The sequence below is a fragment of the Rhipicephalus sanguineus genome, unplaced genomic scaffold, assembly GCF_013339695.2.
Source record: "Rhipicephalus sanguineus isolate Rsan-2018 unplaced genomic scaffold, BIME_Rsan_1.4 Seq305, whole genome shotgun sequence".
Lineage (NCBI taxonomy): Eukaryota > Metazoa > Arthropoda > Arachnida > Ixodida > Ixodidae > Rhipicephalus > Rhipicephalus sanguineus.
The window spans coordinates 20,818-41,940 of NW_023614980.1; the positions used below are offsets into that span (position 1 = coordinate 20,818).

General features: G+C 50.4%; 1 protein-coding gene and 1 pseudogene across 1 annotated transcript; both read right to left on the reverse strand.

Annotated features, from left to right (window-relative positions):
• Positions 1–10,400: 10,400 nt before the first annotated feature.
• LOC119376985 (uncharacterized) lies at positions 10,401–11,043 on the reverse strand (annotated as a pseudogene).
• Positions 11,044–15,032: 3,989 nt separating this feature from the next.
• On the reverse strand, positions 15,033–20,471 carry LOC119376986 (uncharacterized). Its single transcript, XM_037646635.2, has 2 exons — positions 20,335–20,471; positions 15,033–15,443 (listed from the first exon to the last, which is right to left on the reverse strand). Exons 1-2 carry the CDS (start codon positions 20,452–20,454, stop codon positions 15,033–15,035), a joined length of 531 nt encoding a protein of 176 aa, XP_037502563.1. The 5' UTR covers positions 20,455–20,471.
• Between the last annotated feature and the right edge of the window lie 652 nt (positions 20,472–21,123).

The window sequence follows — 21,123 nt, forward strand, 5'->3', positions numbered from 1 at the left end:
CCAGATGCAAGCGGCCGAGTTGACGATATTGTGGGTTTGTGAAGGAGCTTGTCTCTCTTTTTGCCTATGGGTATTCCAGTAAAGAGGCAGCGGCATGTGTCGTCTCCGTGGTACGTGACCATTAAAAAAACAGCAAACTATTCGAACATGCTGGGTCAGAGTAGTAAACAAGAAAAGAAACAGCAATATATGCTACGAACTACGAGTTCGGAGTGCCATAGGGTCCCCCTGTCCGGCCCCCGATTCGATAAAAATGCAAAAGGACAAAATGACACGTGCAAACGATTGTCTGCTTTGATGGAAGCGCCGTAGAGAACAACAAAAGGAAAAGAACGGCGCTTCTACACTGCCAGCGCGTTGCAGCGAATGTCGTCTGCTAGGAAAACGAGTCCCTGCCCGCGCACGCACCCGCTCCTCGACTCCACCCCTGCAGTCATGTGCTCCTCACGTCACTGCTCTCCCATTGGTTGCCCTTGGGCAGACGCTGTGCCGCGAGCGAATTTTTCCAACTCCGGCGATCTCCATCGCTGCGACAGCGGTCGCTCTAAAACCTGTTTTAAATGCGGAGCATTTCTTAGTCGCACCTGCGGCCTACCTGCGGCGTCGGCGGCGCCGTCCCACACCCCCACTGCGCATGCTCGGCTCGTCTCGTGCCAGCAGCAAGCCTCTCCTCTCCCTCTCTCCTCCTCCCTCCCTCCTCTCCCTCGAACGCGGGCGGTGTGTATATAAGCGGCGGAGCGCGCGTTCGGAATTCAGTCAAGGGCGTCTTTACTTGGCTTTCGCTTGACTTGACGCTTTGCTTGACTCGGGTAGATGCGATGGAAGCAGCAGTACCTTCAATCAGCGTCCCACCCATGGAGGAAGGAAAAAGAAAGGAGGGAGCTTACGTCACGCAGCCAGCCTTGGCAAGCCAACTCGTTTTGAAGCCAAGGCCCGTATTCTCAAAAGGCGACAATCGAAAAAGTATCGCCTTTGGTGCGCGCTGATTGGCTATTGAGCAAACCGGAAAAGTTAGGGCGCCATTTGGTACTTCCGCCGACGTCAGTTTTGCGTCATGGTGCTCGACGGTGCTCTCGACATATCTGCAATAAACGAAGACACCGTTAACCATCGGTTGGTGGTGAAGTCTAGCATTTCAGTGACGTAGGCGGTACCTTCTAGTATTCAATCCTCGGTGGATATACGCAGCATTTTTTACGCTGAAACTTTCATCGAGCATTACCTTGGGGTGTTATCACTTATCAGCACTCGTTCTTTGCCAGCGCGTGCTTTTTCGTGGTTTGAACGTCCCAGGAACATGAACCGTGCGTTGCTCGCGTGGCTTATCGCGAGCCGGCAACATGTTGACATCTTGAGACGATGTCGCTGCGGCGGCACGCTACAGCTGAACTCTCCGTGTACGCCGTGTTAAACTCTCAACAAATTACATTTCACGCAAAGTTTCATTCTTTAAATATTATCCGCGATGCGCAGCGCCTATAGGGGCGCCACTGAAAGCCGCGTAGCGGCGGCCGTTGGAACCGCATGCGGGTCGCGTAGCGGACGCCTCCTTTCACTGCAAGCGTGACGGAAGTGCGCGCGTGCGATTTGCCGCTTGTGCGCGTCCCTGATAATTACTTTTGCGGCGATAGTGTGCGCAAAGGAGCCACGCTTTATAATAGTGGACATGTGTCCGATGTAACAGCTGTGTGGGACGACAATGTCACTATACGCGCCAAGTGTTTTGCCACAGACAAGCGTCAACAAGCTTCCTTACGAAGTGGAGCTCATCGTAAATACACCGCTTTCTTTACAACGTTCCGATCATTAAAGGGCCACTAAACCACCAACAGACGCTCACCTGCTCCTCTCCGTGCCTTTTCTCAATCAAGAACAGCCGTCATGACGTCACCTGTATGATTAGGTGACGTCCGCCAGCAAGAGACGCTGTCAGTGGGCGAACAAGAGCCTGCTTTCTGCTAGCAGATGCGCGCGCTTCTTGCGTTTCCAACTCGCACGCTGAGGAAGAGCACTCGGAGAAGTGGATAGACGAGCCGACGAACGCAGCCTAGCGAAGGAAAGAGCGAAACGGGAAAGCGCGTGCAACTCCGCCAGCGGTCGCTGTAGACTCGTGCACATCTGCAACACCAGAACTATATTTCGACCTCTGGGTGGTTTAGGGGCCCTTTAATGCCTGCATGCGTTGATGCATGAACCAACGTTTTTTCTCGACACAGTAGCTTCGTTACGTGCCATGTGTTTATATAGTAGATTTGAGGGAGCGCTGTCGCGCCGGCGCATGGATTTCACGGGTGCGGCCACGCGAAGGGTCAGCGTTGGTAAAACTTTGAAACCAGCACGATAAACTTGCGAAAAAATATCTCGGCAGCTTGCGCTATTGGCGCAGGACTGAGTCACTGCGGAGCTGGTGGTCACCTAGCTTGTCATAGCAGCTTGGCTACGTATTTGCTGGGTGTCTTCAGAGAAGAACGTCGGTGCATGTCCGTCGACCCCCTGTAGTTTCGCTGAAAAAAATATATTTTGTTGTCTTCACGAATACGTTTAGCTCTTCGACAGCAATTTGTTCGGGAACAAAATTTTCGTCAGCATGAGATGCATCCAGAGACTCTACGGCGATCTGTTTGAAGCGGTTGAAACAGTTCTGGCACTAAATGTCGGTTTCTCTGAGGGATGAGGCTTCTTCTGGCGTGCGCCTTCAGGAGGAGTGGCGCCTTAGCCGCACCAGACAGACTGGCGCCGGCGCGCGCGCAGACTCCGCCACTGTCGCGCGCGGCTCGCCGCTGCTGGTCTGTACGTTCGGGAGGGGTGATGTCTAGCCTCGCCAGACACACTGGCGCCGGCGCGCGCGCAGCTCTTCGCCTTCTGACACTGCGCTGAAGCCGCTCGATAGCGCCTCTGACTGGCGTTTGCAGGTGGGTAACACCATGGAGAAGGAGAGCGCAAATGCTGCTCAACGGCGCAGAAGGGCCGAGAAGCTTATCTCAAAAACACACGAAACTTTGAGGATCGACCCCACGCATTGGGCATGTAAAATTTTTTTCAGGTGTGATATAACTACAATGAAGCAGCACCACATACTCACCAATTACATGCTAAAGAAAACAGCAACCAGTAGCTAGCACCACCAATAAAGAAAAGAAAACACGTAAGTTCCATAATCGGCTCCACTCAGGCGTGCGCAGGGTTCCCCATCAAAGGGGGGGGGGCAAAGGATCATCTCAGCGCCCCCAGGCTAAAGTGAGCTAGACTTTACCCAGGCCCCACTAAGTTAATGCAAGGGGCAGATTTTGCGCCCCCCCCCCCCCCTCTTAGGCAAATAGGAAAGCCCCCACGCCCCGTGAGCACGCCTATGGCCCCACTCATAACACAGCTTGTGTAAAGCGAATGAGTATTAGTGGGACATCAAGGGTGTTTTTTATTAGCATGAAGTCATGTTACGAGGCATTCAAAGGAAGGTTGAATCGGTTGAATGTCTTGTCAAAAGCCTTCAGTGCGAACAGGTGCCATGTTTTACAGCCAATATGCATACAGTTGAGGCGAGCGCACAGCGAACATTGTGCACCGGTGATCGCATTCCAGTGCCATCATTAGGTAGAATGCAGCCCATTTCGTGCAGATTCCACGGCGCTTTTGTAAAGGAGCCGCCGCCTGCCCTAGATTCTCTGGCATAGCGCTTCGCGCCATTCGTTTTTCAAGAGAGCCTAGGCATGGCGTCTTATCAGTGATAACAACCTCATGTGCATTGTAGCATATACAATGCAGGCGAGGCGATTAAATGTAACACGTAGTAGCGTTCGCTGAAGACGTAGCGACATAAATGGAGAAATAAAAAAAACGGTAATCGTTCTAACACTGCCTAAACAAAGCGCGATTGCTTACCTTTTGCGTCGGGACAGCCGCAATCCACCGTCGCCGTCGCTCTCGCTCATGAAATAGCACCGGAAACTTGTAAAAGTGCGTTCCTGGCGAGTTTTTGCATGTGTTTGAGAAGCCGACAACGCAGCAGTTATTTTTCGACATCGCTGAAGCCCGAGAGAGTCGTTAAATCACGTTGAAAAACACATCCATCCGTGCACTCGCGTAGACGCTCGCTGAAACACTGTTCGGCGGGCCCCGCAAGCGCTTCCGAGCCATGGCGGCAGATGGCGTGGTCGGCGCTTTGCGCATCGCCTATACTGTGCATTAAATAATCGAACAAAAAACGTTGAAAGGACTTTCAACACGTCTTATATTTCAAGTAGCCACAGCCAAGCCGGCCAAGCCTGGCCACTGCGTAGAAGCAGCAGCACACGCTCGAAAACGCCGCACTCGGGTTGCTCTGCACTCGTATACGGCGCGCTCACTCCTGTGTTGTGAGACATTCGTATTACCAACGGCCAGTTGCAATAATGACGTCACAGGCAAGTGTTTTTTTACTTATTGAACGCATCAAATTCTACGTCACCAAACGCGATACTATCGCCTTTTGCCATCGTTTGAGAATACGGGCCCAAGTGTGTCGGCCCAGCACGTGACCTTTTGCGTCATGATCACGCAAGAATTGAGATTTGCCGAGACTTCGGGTATGGCGCCCGGTAGCTTTTAATTATCCAGTACACTATATTTTAATCGAAGCGCGCTTGTTCGGCGCAGCAGAACGGCCTGCTGCTCACGGAGTGGCCCGCTCACGCTAGCGACACGGCAGCTCGCCGTTTGACGTTCTCAGGCTGCCGTGCGCAAGCGATTTCGTTCGCGCACGTCAGCCGCTCTTTGCCGTTGGAAGAATAGGTCCGAGACCCACTTTCGCGCCGTTCTCCGACTGCCGAAGTGCGACGTGCTTTCGGCTTTCCGTGTCATGTGCGTCTGCCGCGGGACGCTTCGAGCTGCTTGCTTTGTGCTCCGCGCTTTTCACCTAGAAGTGCGGGTGTCGTCCGTGTCGAGGCAAGGCATGTTTCCAGCAGTTAATAGAGCGTTTTAGTCTGTCCTGCATTAAACGGCCCCTAAACCACCACCAGACGCTCGCCTGCTCCTCTCCATGCCTTTCCTCTATCCACAACAGCCGTCATGACGTCACCTGTATGATTAGGTGACGTCGCGAGCAAGAGACGCTGTCAGTGGGCGAACAAGAGCCTGTTTTGTGCTAGCAGATGCGCGCGCTTCTTGCGTTTCCACCTCGGACGCTGACGAAGGGCACTCGGAGAGGTGGATAGACGAGCCGACGAACGCAGCCTGGCGAAGGAAAGAGCGAAACGAGGAGACGCGTGCAACCCCGCCCGCCAGCGTTCGCTGTATACTCGTGCACAACTGCAACGCCACAACTAAATTTAGACCGCTGGGTGGTTTAGGGGCCCTTTAAAGAAAGCGTCGCGTAAAACCAGATAAAGTGTCCCCAAGCTGGCGCCAGCTATGTAGGATTAAAAACAACTAACGAACGCGTAATCTATGTCCTCCGAGCATTCGGAAGCGCCCATCTCGATTCGCTGAGCCTACAGCATCGATTGTTTGAGTATGACCAGAGTCATTCAATTCTCTTTATGGTCACGAAACTGCACCGTCACGCTATGGGCGAGCTTCATACGCTGCTCGAAAATGCCGCAACGCGCCGCCGTTGCGCCACAGAGGCGATCGTCTGCGCCGTCCGCGTATTGAAATACTCGCGCAGTGCGAGACAAGCTGCTGGATATCATATGTTCAAGTTTGAGGAAACGCTGTCGCAGGACTAGGATGCCTAACAGATGTTGCGTGCCGGGGTGCCGTTCCGGCTACAAGGGAAGCAAAAAGGTGTCGTTGTTTTGTTTGCCGTTAGACAAGCAGCGGTGCGAGAAATGGAAGCGGGCCATACCGCTGCAAGAAAGCGGTGATAATCAACTTTGAGTCGAAGTATACACGTGTGTGTGCGAACCATTTCGACGCCTCGGACATTATCACTGCGTATGATTTTAACATCAACGGCGACTCCGTGTCGCAGAAACGCGACAAACCAACGCTGAAGGATGACACCGTTCCAAGGATTTTTGAAGGACTTCCTTCGTATCTCACAAAGCGCAAACCTCGATCTCGCTCATCTACAGTGCGACCACCATGCAAACGACCATGCGAGTCAGCCTGTGAATAGGTCCGAGCGTCGCCGACGCCCTGTTTAGACCGCACCGTAGTGCGTGTCGTGCGCAAACGCCTGGCAAGAAAGGGACCAACGGGGAGTGTAACTGCGCGCCGATCACCTGCTAAGTGCTGCACTGCTCGGCCCTGTCGGCTAGACTAAAACAAGTCATATCGGTTGTACGCCAGAGTGAAAGCGAAGCACTATTACAACGAATAGAAGCTGTTATGAGAGTCAAGTCCAACTCTCGCAGCGCACGCAGCGACCGAGCGAGCGCGCTCACCCACGTTTCTTCCCTAACGAGCTTCCGGACCCAAACAAGTGCAAGCCTTCGAGCCCGGACGCCACGGATAACTCGCTTCAATGTGCCGAATGAGGAAGAACTACGAAGAACACTGCCAGCGTTAACAAAAGTAAGCTGTTCGTCAGCGGTTCTATTCCCGCAGAGTTACCTGCTACAACTACGAAGCAATACGAAGTAGGCTTCGCTACGTCGTCGGCACCAAGCCGGCCGGAGGCCGGTCTGAGTGCGTTGCCGGTGCAGGTGAAAGAAACGTTGCGTAGAATATGCTTCACAGAGAATAATGTCTTCTGGAATAAAGTACAGGTCAAACTGTGTCTTTCTCTACATGCCACAACTGTTAAACATTAGCGTCAAGGCGAGACGAATCAACTTGCGGCCGGCGGCGTACAGCGAGCGACTTACGAGCATGGTGAAACAGCTGTGCCTGCAGGTGGCAAAAGTCATACAGAAGTCCCCTGCTACGGCGTTCGTAATTATTAGGGGTGTGCGAATATCAAATGTTTCGAATACGAATCGAATACGAATATCCACCTTCGAATATCGAATCGAATATCGAATATCAAAGGAAAAATGCCTCCACAGTAACGATATTTTATTTAACATGTAGCTATTTGAAGAAAAAAAACATTAACAGCCTGACTGGCAACACAACACACACTGCTATCTCCAGAACACAATGTCCAGGCTAGCACAATCCACATCACAATACAAGCAAATATCACGGCACAATGAAAGTAATGACTACATGTTATCATGAAGAAATATGAGTTGTTCCACATGATCAGGCAGCAGGCGCTCCCTTGTAACAGAGACACCCGCACTTCCTGCCACTGAAAAGGCACGCTCGCTTGGAACAGAGGTGGCTGGTATAGGGATTTACACGGGGCAAAGCTTTGCCAGACTGGGGTATCTGAAGGTGCCTACAGTCCGCCACCAGTCACGTGGGTCACTGTCTTTCTTCAGAAGTGGTCCTGCATAGTGAACGAGTGGTAGTGCGGCACGTTACGGCCGCATAATATTAAAAATGTACGGTTAAATGATCGCCAACAGCGCTGCACGTCCGAGATGCACCAGCAATTAAATCATACGTATTGGGGCGCTCGTCGCAGACAGATATCGTGCCTCCGTGTACTTACGATGTTTATCGCTCCTCTCGGCAACGTTTTTAGTGATACGAACGCAGTAGAAATGGGGAAGACGAGTTATTTTATGCATGATAATCGAATCGCATATTCGATTATCATGCAATTACTAGGGGTGTGCGAATATTCGAAACTTTCGAATATTCGCACACCCCTAGTAATTATATATCTTGGTATTCTGTCGTTAATCCCCGAATTTTTGTATTTTTTCTGCTGATACCACCGCGAGCTGCATGTTTTAATTGAGCTGTTTTTTTTCCTCCCGCGTGCTCATTTTAAAACAGAAAACGCGTTCAGAAATGTATTTATGCATGCTGAATGCTAGAAGTAAAAGCGGGAAAGCAAAGCGACCGTTGCGGAAGTTTAGAAAGCTTAAACACCGAGGCTTCCCACACACAACCCCAGCGATAGCAGCGTTCGCATCGCCTCTCAAGCACAGCTGCGCTTCTGGCGGCGGCCGCTGGCTCCATATGAAACTGACGCGGCAGTTTCGTGACCATAAGAAGCATTGAATGACTCTGGTATGACTCTCAAAAACGGGGCCGAATCGGCACGAATACTTTGCTGTCGAAGTTTAAGGACATGAATCTAAAGCAAATGGAAGCATCAGTTCGGGGCTTACAAGCTACAGAGCACACGGCGGCCACTTGATTGATTCGAGGTGGACGACGACCGCTTTAGGCCGCTTTAGGCAGTGCGGCCATGTTTTTCGGAGTAGGCTTGGCGCTAGCGTGAGCGCGCAATATAATACTTCTTTCTCCGTGTGAGCGGGCCAGAGGAGGTTCAACAACAGAACTTCACCGGTAGTGCTAAAACCTACCGCGCGCTTTGACGTTTTGATCACGTGTTGGGCCGACACAGTGGGCTTCAATCGCGTGACGTAATGCTCCCTCTTTTCTTTTTCCTTCCTCCATGGTCCCACCACTCGTTGAAGGCAACGTTACCCCACCGTCGTCGGCGTCAACAACAGCAAGCAACGCAGAAGACAAGGCTGCGAAGAGACGAGCATACGAAAGGCATACGACGCTGAACGGAAGCGTTTGAAGCGAGCTGCGGACCCGGAACTTCGTGCACGCTGGAGCCGTTCAAGTCGTACTTGGTGTGCGCAAAGTGTAACAATTAAGCATTCCCAAACCATACCCAATTACGCAACATTCACGCGATACCCCGACCACTCTGCACCGCATTTACTCGAGATATGCGGGCGATTTTTTTGGGCTCCCGCAACGGCAGTCTCTGCGCTCTAGGAGCAAAATCGCTGTCATGTGAAACAGGCTTTAGGCGGCTAGAGAAATAGATATAAACGGTAAAAGTGCCTTTGGTTCACTAATATCAATAAAAACTAACAGACAATAATGCGAAGGAAAGTATAAGGGGTGTTATTTGTAGCAATCAGGATATAAATGTGAAGAAAGCAAAGTGGACAAAAAGATAACTCATTAATATTGTGTCTAACAAAGAAAGAACAAGCCCTTCAAAGCCATCTTCTTTGGTTCACTAAGAAATGCTTCGCATTTAAAAAGCATTGGCCTTTTGAATATAGCAACACTCACGAATGCACGACACGTATAAAACAAGGCTGCTACGAAAGAAAAAGAAAAGCCTTCACATAACGGCAAACCTGGTGTGCGCTTTTTAGATGCGAAGCAGCTTATGCGCTGTGCTTTGTCCGTAGTTCCATTGGCGACCGTCCGCTTTCTAAAACCTACCATAGCCATCTGTAACATAGTGAGCGTTCGCTCGCGCCAAGGAGAGGTCTTCTTCGTCTTGTTCTTCGACCGCCTTGATGATGATACCTGCAGAGCACTTTATGGGCCCGGGCTACCCGGGCTGCCGTACGCTGTCCTAGCTTGGCGTAACGCAGACAAAACCACGTGTTCTGGCACGCGCGAGCGCGTTCGGGCCTGTGTAAGGTGCTGGGTAAAACGCTGTGGCTTCTCCCCCTTACACTCTCTCAGCAATCACGTCATGGCGTCGGGGAACGAGATTCTGCAGACGCGCGATGAACCCGCGTGGCGTGCTCCAACAAGAGTTCGGGACGAGTAATATCAACTATACAGTGAATTCATGGTGTGCTCCACATGCAAGGACGCGTTAACATCGGGCAAGGTGCCCGTGATGAACGGAACATTAAGTGGACCCATGCGCTCCTTCGCATCCCCACATGGTTCCCTTTAGTGGCAGATGGCGAAATATTTTTCTATGCTCGGAGGCCACAGGCTAAAAAAAATCACGCCATATCCACGAAGTGAATGGCGATTGAGGAGCTGGCTCGGAGAAGATCGGGAAAACCTGTGAATCTTCCGTACAAATCATCTACCATCATTTATATGAAGACGTGACACACGTTGTTATATATACATATATACACAATGTTTTATTATTTTCAGTTTTGATGAACTGTATACACAATTTACAATTACATACACATTGATGAAGTATATTTAAAAGAAATATCTAAGAGCGTCTGATTCTCCATTGTGGACACTTGCAGACGCAACGCTCCTAGTTTTCTTTCAATTTGAAAACTGCCGTCGAGATGCGCACGACAAAGTGGCCCTAAATATAGCTGTCCCAACTCTCGCCTTGCTGTCGACCGCGTTCCCCGCTCGCCCTGCGTGAATTAACGGCCAGGCTAGAGGGAAGACACGACGCGCGTAGCGTTCCTCTTCGCGTTCCACGACGCTAAATTGAATGGATGTGTTAAGGAATTCTTCGCAGACTCACAGATTTTAAACGAAGAACTCTTTAACTGAAAAAATAAAAGAAAATAAGAGGAGTAACAACGTACGCGCCGACGGCCTCAATCGCGGGTCGCCCTCCCTCTGCTCATGTTGCCAGCCAATAGCATCTCGATTCCGCTAACACTCGGCCATTCCTGGCAGCGAACTGTCCTCAGTTCATGTGGTGTAGTCCCGAAGATACGCAGGTCTTTTGGACACACGTGTGCTACGTCTCGGCACGCTTTCTTCCTCGTCGGAGCTTGTCTGGTCGAACTGTTCCTGGCATCTTCCACGCCATCTCTTCAGTTGGATAATGTGGGCGGTTGTCGAGTAGACCGTTTTCCTTCCGTTCATCTCGGTCACTCTGTAGATGTCTGCTGGGAGTACTTCTATCACATTGAGTGCACCTCTGAACCTCTTCTGGGTTTTTGTTGGGATGCCAGTGTGCTCTGGAACGCAGCGCACGACCACTATGTCTCCAACGCTCAACTTGTCTGCTCTGAAGTGACGCTTGTCGAAGTACTGCTTCTACCTTTCTTGCTGGCTCGCTAGGTTCTTTTGAGCCATCTCTAGAAGTTGCTCCGGGCACACCCACCTGTTATTCTCTGCGTTCAGCCATCTGAGGACACCATCCAGCATCCTTGGTTGATATCCATGCAAAAGCTTGAAAGGGCTAGTCCCTGTTGAGGCATTGTATGCAGTGTTTAGGTAGCTTCCTACCTCCTTGATCTTCTGATCCCAGTCCTTGTGAGCTGGGTCCCTGATCGTAGCCATAATACACGGTACCAGAGTTCGGGTCACACGTTCCACCTGAGGGGCGCGCTCTAAAGGTCGTCGCCCCGCTCGTTGCGATGCGCGCGCACCTCATATTTTGCAAGGTGCACTTTACCCTACAGGACGTGGTCACCTGCGCACGCGCTTATCTCGTGAGGGGTGTGGTTTGTATGTCTTGTGCTTTCGCCGCGATGTCCGCGCTGAAGTTACAGAGCGTACGAAGGTCACTTCGCTCGCTGCAGCGATCGCGTTTGCGAAAGGAGCGCGCTTTTCAAACAGAAAGAAGTAACAACTGTGACATTTCGCGCTCGTCCTGTGTATACCTGTGCGTTCGTTTCGTGCGTCCTTTTTTTTTAGCAGCGCGCTTTAAGTGTCTAGCTGTGACACTTGATAGTTCGCGCTCGTCCTGTGTGTGTTCTTTTTGAGCGTCCTTTGCGCTTGAGCGACGCGCTGGAAATTTCGATCTGCTTTCCGTTCTTCGCGTTAAATTCAATTTGTTGCTCATTGCTTCGCCGTTGCGGTGAAACTTTGACTTTTTTTTTAGTCATCTAAGGGCCGAACACAAATGGGTTATGTCACTGCTTTGGGAAAAAGCCACCTGGCGCAAACAAAGTTAGCCACACCGTCGTCGTCTGCTAGCCACACCGTGCTTGCATGTCTACGTACGTCATGCGCGTCCTCAGATTACAGCTTATTCCGTTGTGCTGGCACACTATCAAATGCTTGTACGTATGCCTACACGATATACATAAGCATTTCGCCTCACGAATCTCACGGGACCAGCAAAAATATTTGTATCACCAGAAAGCATGAAAGATTAGCATGCGACAAAAGAAAGCTGGCGTACATTTTCATTTATTGTTTTTCAGGGCCACAGCAACGCCAGGAAGAACCCTGAATGATTGTCATTCAAGTTTTTAGATGTCGGCAATCCTACCAGCACGAAACCACGGTCCTGTGGTATGATTTTGTAATTGCGGAGGTGTTGGGGATATCTTTTGGGATATCTACGGCCGTGCATGCCCGCACAAGTGCGACCTCAACGGTCGCGCATGTTGACGTTGTGAGGCCGGACTCCTTCGCCAAGACCGTCCTCGCCTTCTTTCGGTCCTCGTCCACCTTTCATATGATGTCTGATGCACGAGGCAGCCACTTGTAAACACAGTACAACGACAGCAGCCCGCGTCGACGCGTTAGAAAAAAAAAGCAGCGCTAATGTCCTCTGTAACTTAAACGCGAAGGCACACGGAGGCACATAAGGGCCTCAAAGATTCGCGCACACCATCTCGGAGGCCGTGACGCGTTTTTGAAGGTTTATTCTGACCATAGGCGTGCGCACAGGGGGGGGGGGGGGGGCGCAAAATCTGCCCCATACATTGACTTAGAAGGGTGGGGGGGGGGCGCTGCGATGAACCCCCCCCCCCCCATGATGGGGAACCCTGCGCACGCCTATGATTCTGACCGTAAGAAAAGTGTTTGTCTTACACCGTGATTCTGATGATTTGGCGGTGCGGCGCGCATGCCCACGCTTGCGTTCCCGCGCTCGCACGTGCTTGGCGCGTCTTCCGCGACAGCGCGGACAGCACCTCTTCGTACCTGGGCGGTAGCGTACGTTCGTATCAAACGTCGCTGGGTGAAAGTCGGTTCGCAACAACCGTACTCCATTACATTGCAGCCAATGGGCCTTGGCCGGGACCAACGAAAAAATCGTATCACCCCGAAATTCGTATGAGCTGTGATCGTATCACCGAGGTTTCACTGCATGCACTCTAATAAGTGAGTACACGCCCGTGTCGGTATGGCGCTAGGTCTAACCATCGTACTGTCCATTCGTCAAAATCATTTCAATGTGGGTACCGCTTTCTCGTTCAAGCACGTCACATAGTTCATTCGGCGTCGTCCTAAACGAAAAAAAGTACTAAATGTCGAGGTGTGAATGCAGAATTTTAGTGACTCCATCTCGTGATGTTTTGGCGATTTGGAAATCCTTGTGATACCGCAAAGCATGAACTAGCGTCTGCAGTGGATGGTAAGCGGTAAAAAAGACCTGAAGCCACGCATTTCTACAGCAATACGCGTATTCATGCAATCAGAAAAGCAGAGTGCACAGAGTTCTACTTCATCTAATTACGCAGAAATACAGGTTCTCTTTCTTTGTAGCCGCTAGAGCAAGAAGTAAATGCTTCAATGGCTCAGTCGCGCAATACAGTTTATATTGTGGTAGTATAGGCAAAACACAATTTAAACACGTGCAAATAAAGCAAGAAAAAACATCGAGCACACGGCAAAACACGAATGTGACTGAAGGTCAGTACCCCATTGATTGGCAGATTGCACTTCTCTCACAATTAACAGGTACGTTAGGACGGTTGCGTGCATTGCTGTGGCAATGGAGGGCACATATATCACCATTAAGCTGCAGTCAACGCACTTTACTCGCCAACAATCAACTCAAACCGCATACGGCGAAGCGTCGCTGCGTACGTTTGTATACGCGCCGCCGACCGCCTATCCACACAAACGCGGCGACGGTGCGATCTCGCGGCGAATAATGAGATTGTTGTTTGCGGTGGCTCGATCGGATGAGCTAGGAAGAGAAACGAGAGCGTCAGTCGGTGTTCGTAATCTAAACGACAAATGCTAAACGGTACAGCCGGCTTCCAGCAATACAGTATTCGAGAGAGTATTACGTAACTATTTCACGTCTATAGCCATTCCAGTCTGCACGTGTGTCTTGGGCAGGCCCGTAGCCAGGAATTTTTTTCGGGGGGGGGGGGGGGGGGGAGGCACTTGCTGAATACCTTGACTATTTCAGAAAAGCACCTATTTTCGTTATTTATATTAGGTGAAAACACATACTTCACCAAAATTCCGGGGGCGGGGGGCCCTAGCCCCCCCCCTGGCTATGGGCCTGGTCTTGGGCATATGCTATACATATGATCTATCTATCTATCTATCTATCTATCTATCTATCTATCTATCTATCTATCTATCTATCTATCTATCTATCTATCTATCTATCTATCTATCTATCTATCTATCTATCTATCTATCTATCTATCTATCGATCCATCCATCCATCCATCCATCCATCCATCCATCCATCCATCCATCCATCCATCCATCTATCTATCTATCTATCTATCTATCTATCTATCTATCTATCTATCTATCTATCTATCTATCTATCTATCTATCTATCTATCTATCTATCTATCTATCTATCTATCTATCTATCTATCTATCTATCTATCTATCTATCTATCTATCTATCTATCCGCCTACAACTTTGTGCTTTCGTGGCCGTTTCGTTCATTGGATCACATCTGCCTGCCTGTTCCCACAGATGTATGCCAAAATTGGTATGCCGTGACATGACAGGTCATGACATGAAAATCGTGCTATGCATTCCACAAGTGTTGAAGATTGGGCGAGTTGGTTCGTCGTACTTGAACTGGTATAGCGCATTACGGGGAAGAAGAAACGGCCGAGCAGACCGACACGAGAGGACAGAGCGGTCTGCTCGGCCGTTTCTTCTTCCCCGTAATGCGCTATACCAGTTCAAATGCTATGCATGTCATGAACGGCATGATTTAAATGCCATAGTCTTAGTGCTACCGCTGTCGTTTCGCTAATCTGATTTATGCTAAAATTGGTATGGCGTGGCAAGAGTGTATGATGAACGTAAAGGACAGGTCGTGACGTGCAAATCATGAGAAGCATGTCATGTACGACACGATTTACATTATACTGTCTTGATGCGCTTCCGGCCGATCTGTTTACTGGGTTATACCAAAATCGGTATAGCATGGCACGAGTGTGTTACAAGCATAAATGACAGGTCACGCATGCACGACAAAACATGCGATAGTGAACGACATTCATGTCAAGAATGTCTTGATTATTCTTATCAATTGCCTCAAAGACAAACAATGCGATGTATGCATGCAGCTCCTGGCTGACTGCTTCGCATTACATCGATTCTCACAGTGCGTGGGATCTACCGGATTTTAGTACAGCGTTTTCAAGGCCTTTGTTGACGCTGCAACCCTTTGTAATACGGGACTGACCTTCTGGATGACGTGGCAGTGCACGAACGCCTTCCTTTGCTCGTTCCATGCCTTGGCCTCGAAGGCCTTGAAGCCGAAATTGCCGCTTCCACCGCAGGCGGTCTTGATGGGCCGCAACTGCAGCGTGTCCTGGCCGGCAGCCTTGAGGATCTGGTCCCAGTCGCGCCGTGACTCGAGCAGCCTGAACGCGCTGGACGACAGCACTGTCACCACTAGCTGGTCACCGCACTCGTGCATCCGCCGCCGCACCTCGGCGATGGGCAGGTGGCCGATGTCTTGCCCGTTCACAGCCACGATGACGTCACCCTCGAGCACGTGCGAAGCCTCGGCGGGGCTGCCGCTCTTCACTTTCTGCGTTCATCTAAAGCTCTAAAATGTGTACCTAACCATGACGACGTTGTCATATCTGTATAGCCAACCTCTTCACATCTTGAATTCTGTAGCGAAGAACGTTTTTTTTTCGACCTCACTAACAGTCAGCACGACAGTATTGTTCAACTCTTTAACCGTCTCTCATTAGATGTCAACAAAATAAAGAAAAGCTTGTGGACTGTCGACGGCCTCAAGTACGCATGAGAGTTTAATCTCTCTCCCATATTTCTACTTTTTTTCTGTGGGGTTTTACGTGGCAAAACCACGATACCATAATGAGACACACCGTATAGCACATGGGTGAACTTTCACTTCGGCTCGATCAAAATACGGCAGCCGTGATCTAGAATTGAAACCATGTCTTGAGCTAAGCAGCCTAGCTGGACGACGCTATTTAAGGCGAGAGCCAATTAGATGCCTCATCGAACGCGAAAATTCACCGTCGGCGGCGTCAACACGAGTGATGCAAAAAAAAAATCATCACGTGATGACGTCACGTGGTGACGTCATCATGACCTCACAGATCGCCAAAACCTGTGACGTCATATGATGGCGTCATTACACGACATCGTCGCTTGGTAAAAGGTGAGCCGATCACGGAGGCAGTGCAAAACCGGGTCAGGAGCAGAAAGCTTGCAATGCCACCGGTGCTGGAGGCAGTGCAAAACCACTTTAGGTGCAGAAAGTTTTCTGAGGGGGCGGCGTCGGATGATCCGGTAAGCGGTGCACGGCGATTAAAGACACGTGTAACGAACGAGCAATCAGCGCGCAGGCTCAGCCCACATCCGGCGCCTCGGCATTTACGCTCGGAAGACATTGTATCCTCGTTATTAAGTACATAACAAACCACTTTGCACCGTCATATGCTTCGTTGTGTAAGAACACAGTCAATAAAACTGTCCCTTCGCGAGGAACAAAACGTTGCAACGACTCCGAGCGGATAGGCCTAGCAAGGCGGACGTCGTTCATAGAGCGCTTATACGCGCGTCACACGGACACTAAAAAGTCTTTTAAGCAAGAAGACTTTTTTCGAAAAAGAGTTCCACGCGCTGCCACACGACAGAGAGCGAACTCTTTTTCAGAAGCGGTATTTTCTGGGCCCGTATTCTCAAACGATCGCAAAAGGCGATAGTATCGCGTTTGGTGACGTAGAATTTGATGCGTTCAATAAGTAAAAAAAACACTTGCCTGTGACGTCATTGTTGCAACTGGCCATTGGTAGTACGAATGTCTCAAAACACAGGAGTGAGCGCACCGTACGGCGCAGAGCAACCCGAGTGCGGCGTTTTCGAGCGTGTGCTGCTGCTTCTACGCAGTGGCCAGGCTTGGCCGGCTTGGCTGTGGCTACTTGAAGTATAAGACGTGTTGAAAGTGCTTTCAACGTTTTTTTGTTCGATTATTTAATGCACAGTATAATATTTAAAGAATGCAACTTAGCGTGAAACGTATTTTCGTTGAAAGTTTAACACGGCGTACTCGGAGAGTTCAGCTGTAGTACGGTCCCTAGAATCTGTAGCGTGCCGCCGCAGCGACATCGTCTCAAGATCTCAACATGTTTCCGGCTCGCGATAAGCCACGCGAGCAACGCACGGTTCATGTTCCTGGGACGTTCAAATCACGAAAAAAAAAAACCCGCTGGCAAAGAACGAGTGCTGATAACACCGCAAGGTAATGCTCGATGAAAGCTTCAGCGTAAAAAATGCTGCGTATATCCACCGAGGATTGAATACTAGAAGCTACCGCCTACGTCACTGAAATGCTAGACTTCACCGCGAACCGACGGTTAACGGTGCCTTCGTTTATTGCAAATATGTCGAGAGCACCGTCGAGCACCATGACGCAAAATTGACGTCGGCGGAATTACCAGATGGCGCCCTAACTTTTCCGGTTTGCTCAATAGCCAATCAGCGCGCACCAAAGGCGATACTTTTGCGATTGTCGCCTTTTGAGAATACGGGCCCTGGAAACAGCGTTCGACAAACTATTTCACGGTGGTAAAAGAGTAGCCTCGAAACCAGTGGGCGCCAGCATTTATGAAGTGGCGAAAAAAATCGGCAACTCTTTATTTCGGTGTCACTTGGCCTCACCATAAAAATAAATTTCAGTTGTCGTAAGCAGGGTACGAAAACCATTTAAACTTTATATTTTGTGTACTCTCGTAAACAGGGCGAACGGGTTGGGGTTATGGCCGCCCGCATAGACGCGAGCATGGAGGAAGGAAAGAGCAGAGGAGGGGCCCTGACGTCACTCTGTCTCGGTGAAGCCTTGGTTATGCTAGCCACCATACCTATACCTTGGATTCTAGCTCACTTTGCGCTGGGGTCGCTATGCGCTAGTACGGTTCGCTCACTGATCCTGTGTTGCGAGACATTCGTAACACCAACAGCGAGTGCAACAATGACGTCACAGGCTTCATCAGTTATTGAACGCATGAGATTCTACGTCACCAAACGCGATACTATCTTTTTTCGTGATCGTTTGAAAATACGGGCCCTGGAGAAGCGCATGTGGAGTCAAAACGCGCCGCGCCGCTTGTCGGGAACCCACGAAACAGGCCGCGTTCGAGTGCGCCAGCAGGAGTCGCCGGACGTGACGTCGCCGTGACGCGCGCTCACGCTACGTGCCCGTTCACACAGCCGTCAAACCACCCGTCGCGTCACCGTCAGGTCAAAAATTACACCATCTCCCGCTAAAGGGGACCATGAGGCGATGCGGAGCTGGAGCACTTGCACGATCGCGTTCCGTTGGCGATCGCTGGGCATGCTACCGACCTCGCGTCGTGGAACGCGAAGAGGAACACTACGCGCGTCGTGTCTTACCACTAGCCTGGCCGTTAATTCTCACAGGGCGTGCGGGGAACGTCGACAGGCGCGCGAGAGAGAGGCAGCGTAGGAGAGGAGAGAGAGGGGGAGGGGACGCGCATGCGCTGGCCCTCATCGCGGCGCTGCGCAGGAGAGAATTTCGGCATGTCGAGCCCGCATTTCAGAGGAGCCAACCGAGACAAGCGCTGGACTGAACGCGCGCAGCGCTCTACCACTTGAAGGAGAGGAAACTAGAGGAGCAGAGTAGCGTGTGCGCCGTGAGAGCAGAAGCGAGAACGCAGGAGAAGCGCAAGCAGGTGCTGGTAGACAAGTGCAGAGAGTAACGCGCAGCTGTTGGAGAGAGGGAAGGAGGAGAGTCGCGCATGCTAGTGTGAGTGCGGACTACTACGGTGCGTGCGGATTACCACGCCGCGTTACATACCCCCGAGCAAAAGATACTTCGCATCTAGAAAACGTACAGCAGACGCGACGTAGTAGTGTACGAACAGACGACGGCGGTTGCAACTTGCAGTGTCGACAGCAGCACGTTTTTGTGCAGCGTTGACCGACTGTTCTCATGCTCGGTTAAACGTGGAGAAATAAGATCAACAGGAACCTGTGAGGTCTCCCCAGTTCGATGAGTAGTTCTGCATTAAAACGTCCCTCGCGGTTCTCGTTGCCGGACATAGTGGCACCGCACAAGCTCGCTCAACAACACGGCGTGCCAGACGTGTCAAACTCACGTGTCAAACGCGGCTGGTGAACACAGTTGTGGATTAGGATACGACAGTGACTTTTGCGCAGCCAATTCTTTTGCGCAGCACCCCCGTTGCCAGCTTTTGCTTTGTAAAATCGCCATATTTAGAGGCCGGCTTCCTAATTTCTGATTGGTCCGCTTTCTAAGGGCGGGGCTCCGTCCCGTGCCGGCGACGGAAACGTAGCATCGCTGAACCTCGGCGTCAACCTGTTTTTGAGGAAAAAACGGCTTGGAAATCCTTTCCCCTGACGAAAACCGGTGCCGTGACGGTGACGAGACGGGACGTTTGACGGCTGTGTGAACGAGCCCTACGTCGGAGTCACGGTCGGAGTATATCAAAAGCGCGCTTACAACAGCGCTACGCCAGACGCGCTGCCGAGCGGGTAGCTGAAGACACTTATCGGATGGTGGCCACCGTCTCGCCTTCGTTCTTTTCCTATGCTTATCGGTAAAGGCATCGCCGCAGTGGCACCCAAGTTGGAATCACTGATGGATCGGTGCCTGCACGTGCCATAAAGGCGGAAGACATGTCGCGGTACATTGTGACGTCGGCAACCTGAGGGGCGCAGTTTCATGCGACGAAAAGTTAGCGTAGTACTCATTAACCGATAGGCATAGCACGGTGCAGTCAGCGAATACGTTAGGCTCCACGAGAAACTGATATTTCTACTCCTTTTCACTACCGCGCGCTAGTGTAGCAGCTTAAACGAGCGCACAGTATGGTAACATGCTCCCTCATATATCGCACGTCAAGCAAACAAACAAAAAGAAAACTCACACAGTGTCAAATACACTCGCCTAAGATGTCATCTTTTTTCCTTCTCAGTCGATTGTATCGACGACCCCCCCCCCCCTCCAGCACATTGCTTCCGGGGATGAACGACGATGGTATGTGATTACGTCATCACGTAACGTCACGTTATGACGTCACAAGTTTTGGCCCCTGTGACGTCATGATGGCGATTTTTTGCATCGTTCGTGTTGACGCCGACGGTCACTTTTCGCGCTTGATGAGCAGGTAAGGCTTTCGCCTTAAAAAAAAAAAAAAAAACATACGGGCGACCGCACTCCACAACAGAAATTTATTTTGCATGAGCACTTGTAAAAAATGATGACTGTGAAACTTTTTTGATATTCGGTGTTTTCTTTTTAATTCGATTCGATATTCGCACACCCCTTCAAAGCATGCATTTTTGGCCTGATTTTCTTTTCAGTAACCATGGCTCACACGCGCCACAAGTTTGTTCGCTTGCAATGAACGCCTCTCCACAGTAGATTACGTGCTTTGATTGTAGGCACACACAGGACGTACCTCGACCATGATAAACCTCCTGTTCTCTCCGTTGACCTCCACTATGTCGATGCCAAAGCTCCAGTATTTTCCGAGGCTTTTCGTTCGAAATAGAATGACGTCCATCCGTTCCTTTGCCATTATCGACTTGTCCGCTGACGCTGTGCAACAGAAAACGCAGTCCTCAATCGAAAGGTGCACTACAGCACAACTCGTATACGCTAGTTCGCACCTCATTATCTGACAGGGCCACACGTTTCACGAATCTTTATTTTTATCGCGACAGCAATTATATGGACACTCCAGCGGGTTTGTGCCGTCGCCGTTATGTTCCGTAATGTATACGTACGCACATATAAATAAAAAATAAGAAGAAAAAAGATGGTTGATACCTACGTCACAGGAATCGGAATAACACGAAAGTAAAGCGTGCCCTTACAGAAGTAACTGAACGTTTACTGTACATTGATATAAGAGAGTTTGCACAATGTATAATGATGTCTGGCAGCTATAGCACCGTTTAACGTGGATGCACCCACTTTGATGATTGGTGGTGCATCTCCATCCCGACGACTAACGTACACAGGGGCGGATTATCCAGGGTTCAAAGGGTTCAATTGAACCGGGCCCTCCGGTTGTAGGGGGCCCCCCAAGGGCCAGAAAAAAATGGCCGACTTCGTTGTTTTGTTCGAAAAAGTTTAACCCTCCTGCTGAATTCCCCTGATAGAAACAGATTATCTATTTCAATAATCAATATACAAGCTTCTAAGAGGTTGTTCGTTGCATAACGTGCATAATCTTGAAGTCAGT

What these genes read in the sequence shown, in the direction of transcription:
- LOC119376986 (XM_037646635.2), bottom strand. Translation starts at nt 20,454, where the DNA reads ATGGCAAAGGAACGGATGGACGTCATTCTATTTCGAACGAAAAGCCTC. An exon ending in GGAGGTTTATCATGGTCGAG is followed by an intron (nt 15,444 to 20,334) that starts GTACGTCCTGTG and finishes AGATGAACGCAG; the next exon opens with AAAGTGAAGAGCGGCAGCCC.